The 8564-nt window shown below is 53.1% G+C and overlaps 1 protein-coding gene across 1 annotated transcript; it reads left to right on the plus strand.

Moving 5' to 3' along the window:
- Positions 1-303: 303 nt before the first annotated feature.
- LOC102252413 (pulmonary surfactant-associated protein D) lies at positions 304-8285 on the plus strand. The gene is made up of 4 exons (XM_005871768.2): positions 304-396; positions 2438-2627; positions 4914-4976; positions 7545-8285. The coding sequence occupies exons 1-4, from the start codon at positions 394-396 to the stop codon at positions 8003-8005; spliced, it is 717 nt and encodes a 238-aa protein (XP_005871830.1). The 5' UTR covers positions 304-393; the 3' UTR covers positions 8006-8285.
- The last annotated feature ends 279 nt before the right edge of the window (positions 8286-8564 follow it).

Here is an 8564-nt window from a genome sequence, read left to right on the forward strand (position 1 = left end):
AAATGCATATGCTTTTGCAATAGTTGTAGGTTATTGTGCAACTTGCTTCCTCATCTGCCCCTCACTCTGCTTCCCTGGCTTGATCTTCTGTGGAACTCAGATTCGTGGAAATCTGTAAAACCCAGACATTGATGATGCCGCTGAACTCACAGGGCTCAGTGAGGTGCAGATGAGGCCATGGACTGAGGGTGCTCTGTAAACTCTAAGGTGACATGTGTGTGGTGTTGGGAAAGTTTCCAGAACCCAGGTGGGGGTGAGAGTGAGTCAACAAGGAAGAAAATTGTCCAAAAGAGTTCTTAGAAGACCAACACCTGGTGGTTCAGCATAAATAGCCTGTGCCTGTGGGCCAAGGAAACGCTCATTTGCCTGGAGACCCTGACCCTGGAGGAAGCAATGGTGAGTGTCACTGCGGGACTGTCTTTTTGTTTCCTCTGTGTCCAGCGAATGTCCCCCTGCCCATTTGGGGGGCTCTAATGCACTGGTGTTGAGGAAGACAGGGTCTATGTAGCTCTTCTGCTCTGGGAGGTGTGAGTGTGGGTGTGGGTATGAAAGGGCAGCATAGTGGGGGAAGAAGGACCATTCTTATGCCCCATACTCTGCTTCCTTTGCTCAGTGGGAGATTAGCCTTCTGGGCTGGGGGAGGGTGGGTGAGTGGGATATGACACCCATCTGGATCCCAGATGCCACTGTCAGGAAGCCTGAGGTGGGAATGCAATTTCAACTTCTCGCTTGGCTCTCTCCATCCGTGATTTCTTCAGAAAAGAAGGTGGTGGAGGAGAAACAGCCCAGGCATTCCCAGGCCTGGGGTCAAAGTCCATCCTGGGACCAACTGCCCGTTGGACATGGATAAACATGATTTTCTTTTAGCTCATATTTTGTTCTAAAAATACACCCACTGAACAAGTTTACTAATTTCCAATTAATTTTTAGAGGCGTCATTTTTCAATAATACTTTAGTCTAACATTGAGGCATAAAGTGAACATTATGTTGGTTTAAGGGGATGTGGCTCTGCCCAATACCTCTATAGGCCCAGGGAGGAGGCCTCATCCAAGTCCTAGGTCCCCAACCCTGTGAGGGGGCTCCTGCCCAGGCCCCTTTCTCCTACAATGAGCTGTGGTGCCCTCTGTGCCATCTTGAGCTGTTGGGCAGAATGCCTGTGGCTTTTCATTCTTCCCCAGATGTGGGCACAGGGCCCTTGATGTGGCAGCTGCACACCAGGGGGCAATGCCCTGGCTCTGGCTGGAGCCTTTGGTGCTCGTGGCCGAGCCTCTGCCCCAGCAAGTGCCACTCTGCTGGCCTGTGAGCTTGCCTGGTGGTTAGAGACTCCCATGATGCCCGAGGAAGTGGTAAACTCAGAATGAGAAAGAACTGGTGCCAACAGGGTCCTCCGCAGCCCAGAACCACCAGCAGGTGGAGAAGAAAGCACTTTTGTGACCAGGAAGGCCCTCCACTGCCTCCCCCTCAGGCTGCCTGGCGATCCCTTCCCATTGGCTCTGTCCTTCAGGCTTGTTCTCAGCCTCTGCCACTCCCATGGGCGCCTTCCTGGCTGATAACTTTACAGTTTCTCTCAAGAGGAAAGAAGCCCACCATTGGGAGTGACCAGGTCCTGCACCCACCCTGACCTCACTTAGCTGCAGAGTCCCTCTCACCCGTCACTGGACACCCTATTGAACATCTGTTTTTTCCCCACCTAAAACCACCCTTTCCTGACAGAGCTCACCTCACATGCCCTCCTCCACGAGGCCCCTCTCCCAAGTCGTCCCAGGTGAAGGGGCAGCACTCTAGGTGTCCCAGGGTCTCTCCAGCTATTCTGAGAACTTTTTCTGGGTTCCATCTGGAACTTTCTTCATGGAGACAGTGTCTAGTCCAGGAATGGCAGACCACCTGGCAAACATGTAGCCATGTGCCCATCTTGTCTTAGGAAAGATGTCACTGAGCATTCTGGCTCCTTTCCAGACAAGCACTGAAACCACCAGTGCTGGTCCATCCAAGGCTACAAGTGACAGGAAATGGGTTTGCCCGGCCACCTTGTTGATACAGAGAGGGAGACGGAGGTTCAAAGAGGGGAACTGTCCTGCCCAAAGGCACTTCATGAGTCCTTCCTGATGTGACAGGTGGCCTCAGTGAGGAGTTCACATCCTAGCCGTGCAGATGGCAGTGAAAGGGAAGTCACTAGAAGGGACAAAATGGGGCATCTGAGAAGAGGTAGATGTTGCTGATAACCATGTCAGAGTTCAGCCGGGTAACTCATGCCCTCCCAGGCCAGACTGTATGGCCGCCTTGTCTTAAATTGCTTTTGGAGTCCTGCCGCTCCTGATCCCACAGAAGTTGCAAGGCGGTAGGAAAGTGCCTCTCTGAATTCAGGGCGCTGTGCTAAGTACTAACCCGTGTTCTGAAAGCAAGAGCACGTTCTTTCTCTTTCTGTCCACCCCGAAGGCCATGCTTCTTCTCCTCTCTGTGCTGGTCCTGCTCACACAGCCTCCAACGTCATGGGGAGCAAATGTGACAACCCTTCCCCAGAAACCTTTGATTGAAAACTGCACCCTGGTCACGTGTAGCCCTTTGGAGATTGGACTGCCTGATCTTGATGGAAAAGAGGGCCCTTTGGGCGAGAAGGAGGATCCAGGTAGAGCTGGGACCATGGGCTTGTCCTGGTGGGCATGGGTGGGCACTGGAATTGTAACCAACTCAGCAACTCTGGATATTCTGTCCTGGAAGCCCTGGAAATGGAAGCCCACCTCCTTGGGAAGAAGTCCCCTAGACATTCAGTCCACCTAAAGAACCTCATTACCAGTTGGCAAATGACAGGTTGCCCTGAGCCCCGAGGTGTTATTCCCCCTCCCTAGCTGTCAGGATTCCTCCCCTAGGATCTTCTGATTCTTCTCACCCCAAGAATGAGCAAATCGTGAGTAAATGGCTGGTGTCTGGGGCCCCTTAGAACCAAGCTTCGGCACTTATAATTGTTCATTGTGGTGTAATGATTTCTGTGCAGTGTGTGAAATATCTAACTAAATTCTACTGCATGAGAGGTTGGCAAAGATGAGGCCCTGTGGCCCCACACTCAGGCCTGATCAAAAGGATTTACCTAAATGCACTACAGAGAGGAGGAAAGGGAGCTCATGTTTTATAACTGGACGTTTGTAGCTTTTGACTTTCACCCGTTTTGCCCACCACCCAGCTCCCATCTTATGCAACCACCAATAATCTGATAGCCACATTTATGAGTTCAGATTCTTTGTTTTGTTTCTTAGAATCCAGATATAACTGAGATCATACTGTCTCTGTGTCTTAATTATGACTTATGGCACTTAGGATAATTCCTTCAAGATCCATTCATGTTGATGGCAAATGGTAGGATTTTTTTATGGCTGAATAATATTCCAGTGTGTGTGTGTGACATTTTTATTCATTCATCCATTATGGGCACTATTAGGTGTTTCCATCTCTTGGCTACTGTAAAAACTGTTGCAATGAATATGAGGGTACAGATATCTTTCACCTATTTTATTTCCTTTGGATAAAACCCAGAAGTGGTATTGCTGGATCATAATTTTTTTTTAAATGATCTTTTTAATATCTTAAGGAAAATCCATACTGGTCTCCATAGGGGCTGCATCAATTTATAATCCCACCAACAGTGCATAGGGGTTCTTCTCCACATCCTCACCAACACTTGTGAGCTTTGGTGTTTTTTATAGTCGCCATTCTAGGAGGTGTGAGATGATATCTCGTGTGTTTATTTGCATTTCCCTGGTGACTCATGTCAGGGATTATTTCTGATATAAAGTTTGGTCCTAAGAAGGGGAAAGCCAGGAGTCCATGATCCCCGGCAAAAGCTGGCAGATCCCCTGCTGTAATCCTGCAGCCTCAGGCCAGGGAGGGTGCACTGCATGGAAATAAGACAGTTTTTGGCAAGACCCCCTCCAGCTCAGGCAGGCCTGTTTCCTCACCTGTGAAACGGGGATGTGCACACCAGTCTCCTGGGTCACCACTGGACTGAGGAGTGTGGAGGTGGAATGTCTACACCTGCGGAACCTGAAGGAATGCAGGGCTGACCTGCAGGTGCTGCTCCTCCTAGGCCCAGGGCCAGGTTTATGCCCATTTCTTCTGCTGCTACAGTTTCACCAGGAGAGACAGGGGCAATGGGGATGATGTATGTCCTTAAAGGGGAAAATACTCTGCTGGAGAACCTGGATGGAAGGGAGACTTGGGGCCACGTGGTGAGCAGTGGGCGTGGACTGCAATGCCTGCCACTAGGCCATGCGGGAGGATGCACATACCCATCCCAGGAAGGAGGGTGCCCTGGGGGTGGCACTGGGTTCACGCAGGGAAGGCTGTAATACTGCTGGGCGGCGTCTGTAGGATGGTGCTGTTCTCTGACCTCTATGACTGCTCTCACCTTCTCACACTCTCCCACTTCTGAGAAGACTCAGTGCACAGACTGGATGGTTCTTTTCCCAGGACCTCTTGGACCTGCAGGTGTGCCCAAGCCTGCTGGAATAGAGGGTCCCTCAGGAATGCAGGGCAATGTAGAACCCCCAGTTAAACCAACTCCCAAAAGAGAGCCTGGAGCACCAAATAACCCAGGAATGGCGAGTACTTCAGTGATGTGCAGGCCATCTCTCCCCCCAGCGATGTGCTCCCTGACTCTCAGATTTTGCTGTGAAATGCCATCTGGATCAGAGCTAGTGGGGTGACAGGACCTGCTAAGGGCACAGTGTGCTCACAACAGAGCCTCAGGGAACTGTGGGCAGGAGGGGCAGCTGTGTCAGCGGCTGTGGGTTTCCTGGGCCCAGCTCCTTAACCTCCCCCAGGAAAGCCTGTCACTGAGCACCCTTCCCTTGGGACCCGGACTCTGAGCCGATCCCTGGCTGTGAGGGACTGGTCTTCACTGGGCCTCTCTCTCCTGCAGACATCGCTGCTCTGTGGCGGCAGGTGAAGGCCTTGCAGATAGCCTTCCTTCAGTATAAGAAAGGTGAGTTCCTGGACCTGGACTGAACCTGAGCCAGTTGCCAAGGGCAGACCCCAGGCGGGGTCCTTGTTTGGGTTTGGAGTTGGCCGGGCCTGAGGCAGGCCTGGTTCTAGGACTGGGGGCTCTAGGATGCTAGTGGGTTTGGATGATGGGTTGGACCTGGGACTGGGGCAGGACCTGGGGCTAAGGGGAGGGTGGGGCACAGCAGGGCAGCCACATGTTCGAGGAGCTGGAAGCAGATGCCAGGGACATGGAGCAGGGTGTGGCCTCTACACCCACTCATTGGGATGGCGCCAGCATGGTCAAGGCTACCAGGCTCCAGCCCCTAATATCACAGCCACCTGTGACCTGAGCCAGATCAATGCCCCAAGCCCAGTGCAGGTCAGACCTTCCCTCCCGCCAACCTGTGCTGGTCCCTGGACACACCACTACCCCGGATGCATTTCTTATCTCTATGGGGCTGGGTGTGCAAACCCCTCAAGATGTAGCTGCCCAGCCCACAGCAGCAGCGACTCCAGACACTGTCCTGAGAGTTGGGGCTGGGATGCTGTGCTTGGGTTCAAGGCTGTGAGGGTCTGCCCTTGGTATGTGGCCATTGAGAGTCTCACCTGAGACAGGCCCTGGGTCCGGCAGGAGGCTGCGTCTGGGCTCTGCCAGTGCTGGGCTCTCCCGCTCCTCCCTGGGTGTTCATGGTGGAGACTCTCCCCTAACCTGGGTGCTGAGGAGTCAGAGGCTTCAGCAGCACAGCCCAGTGCCTGTGCCTGTGGGCATCTCCACCTCAGTCCCTAATTTGCCCCCCTCCTCCCCGCTTTCCCCATGTCAGCTTTGAGCTCAAATCATTCAGCAAATCTCATTGATCCAAAGAGGAGTTTCTGAAGGAGGAGAGCACACAGGGGTGAGACATAGGGTTGGCTCTTACATACTTAAGGCCACTGAGTACCCACGTACCAAGGGTGAGGTTTCAAGCATTTAGTATGTTCCCCCTCACCACAAACATGCATGTGTGCTTACTCACTCACATGCACACTGATGCAAACAAAGGAAAATTCATGATATACACCTGACACACGTTTGTGTATTACACACATGCCATCACTCACCTCACATCATCTACACCCACGAGCACACACGCATATTCACACACACCGGGTGGACCTCCAGTGCTCCCATGTGCCTCCAGATGGGCACGTGGCCATGTTCGTGTATGCACACACAGACCCACCTGGGTGCATGTAGTGAATGGCAGATGAACTCCTGTCCAGGGCTGCTCTGGGTGCCCTCCTGAGCTTTGGCCCCTGAACCCTTGTGGAAGGGTCACAGTGAATCGGGGTGCAGCCTGGGCTCCTCACCAGTCCTTTGGGGCTGGAGCACAGCCCTCTCAGGAGCCCTGAAGGCTTCTATGCACGAACCCAGAAGTTAAAGGGATGGAAAAGGAGCCCGGCCAGCATGGCCCAGTGGTTGAGCATCGCCCTATGAACCAGGAGATCATGGTTTGATCTCTGGTCAGGGCATGCGCCTGGGCTGTGGGCTTGACCCCCAATAGGGGACGGGCAGGAGGCAACCAATCAGTGATTCTCTGTCATCATTGATGTTTCTATCTCTCTCTCCCTCTCCCTTCCTCTCTGAGATCAATAAAAATATATTAAAGCACACACACACACACACACACACACACAACATCATATACATAAAGGATGGAAAATGAGATAGAATGAGAACATATAGTTGAATGTCACAGAGATGATGCTTTTATAAAATGTATTCCCATCTTAGAGATGAGGAACTGGAAACCCCGAAAAAGGAAGTGACTTTCCCTTGTCCACCTGGACAGTCATGGCCAAGGTGGGGCTGAATACATGGCCCTCTGACTCCCAGACAGGCCTCTCTCTAGCACTGACTCTCTCCTGCCCCTGACGCCCATGCACACCTCTCAGCTGTCCTTGTCCTCTCTCCCAGCTCTCCAGCCTCACCCACATGCACACCTAGAGGCCAGCACTGGGCGCACACAGTGCAGAGATTAGCACAGCGCTGCCCTCAGATGGCCCACCCTCTCCTCTTCTTACCCACATCCACACCCAGCACAGACCTCCCTGTCAATGCCACATGCCCTGCTGTTATGTAGGGTCCACAGTGAGATCACAGGGAGCACCATCCTCCTTTCCAGCTCTCAGAGGCTGTGGTGCATTTCACTGCACGATGCCAAAGCATCCCAGTCCCACCCAGTAACTGGGAAACCGATTCTGCCATGCAACATGGGGTGCAATAGAAAGAGCACGTCTCAGCTCTAGTGTGAGATCAGATAAGCGTGACTCCCCAGCTCTACATGTTATGGTCACATGATGTTGAGCCTCTTACTTAACCTCTCTGAGCCCAGTGTTCTCATCTGTAACTAGACAGGCAGATCCACCTCCCAGAGCGCACCATGGAGCTGGAGTCTCACCTTTGTCCTCCCTGGTGCTGTGAGGCCCTATATGGGAGGCCTGGGGCTCTGGTTGGAGCATAGAGGTCTCAGAGCCATGTAGCTTTGGCAGGTGCCCCCAGAACCCCAACCTGACTGTGCTCTCCTCCTAGTGGAGCTCTTCCCCCACGGCCGAGTTGTTGGCCAGAAGGTCTTCAAGGCAGCAGGCTTTCAGAAACCTTTCCAGGAGGCACAGCAAGTGTGCGCACAGGCTGGGGGGCAGCTGCCCTCCCCACGCTCTGAAGCTGAGAACCACGCCTTGCAACAGCTGGTCCAGGTTGAGGACAAGGGTAATGCATTCCTGAGCATGACTTTCTCCAAGGTGGAGGGCAGGTTCACCTACCCAGGAGGGGAGTCCCTGGTCTATACCAACTGGGCCCCCTGGGAGCCCAACAACGATGGAGGCAATGAGCACTGTGTGGAGATCTTCACCAACGGCAAGTGGAACGACAGGCCCTGTGGAGATAAGCGCCTTGTGATCTGCGAGTTCTGTGCCCTTGGGCTGGGTGGGGCAGCCAAAGTCCAGGAAGCTGGCCCAGACCCGTGTGCTGCCAACATGACAAGGAAGAGCTGATGGCTCTGTGGCTGGGCTTCTGCACAGAGCCGTGGGATGACGCCAGCCAAGGGCTACCATGGAACTCCTCTCTTAGAATAAAATATGAAACTGGCTTCATATACTGCCTGCTCTGTCGTAGGAAGAAGAGGCCAGCCTGCATTCTCAGTTGTAAGGGATAAAATTAGTCCCCAAAATCCAAAGTCTCCTCCTCAGCCCTCTGTCTCCTCAAACTGTCAACCCAGCAAGTCACTCCCTCCTCTGTCACTCCCTCCTCTGTCACTCCCTCCTCTGTCACTCCCTCCTCTGTCACTCCCTCCTCTGTCACTCCCTCCTCTGTCACTCCCTCCTCTGTCACTCCCTCCTCTGTCACTCCCTCCTCTGTCACTCCCTCCTCTGTCACTCCCTCCTCTGTCACTCCCTCCTCTGTCACTCCCTCCTCTGTCACTCCCTCCTCTTGCTTTGGTTTCCCCTTATGGCAGTTCCTTATCTTCCTCTTTTGCTAGCCCCTCATCCTCTTCTTGACCACTTAATGGTGACCTGCTCAAGCCTTAGCTCTCTATTCTCTCCCCTCCTCACC

The sequence above is a fragment of the Myotis brandtii genome, unplaced genomic scaffold (assembly GCF_000412655.1).
Source record: "Myotis brandtii unplaced genomic scaffold, ASM41265v1 scaffold356, whole genome shotgun sequence".
NCBI classification, from domain to species: domain Eukaryota; kingdom Metazoa; phylum Chordata; class Mammalia; order Chiroptera; family Vespertilionidae; genus Myotis; species Myotis brandtii.

Excerpts from the sequence above, each read along its gene's own strand:
- LOC102252413 (XM_005871768.2), top strand. Across the intron at positions 2,628-4,913 it reads GGGCGAGAAGGAGGATCCAG|ACATCGCTGCTCTGTGGCGG; the intron begins GTAGAGCTGGGA and ends TCTCTCCTGCAG. Across the intron at positions 4,977-7,544 it reads CTTCCTTCAGTATAAGAAAG|TGGAGCTCTTCCCCCACGGC; the intron begins GTGAGTTCCTGG and ends CTCTCCTCCTAG.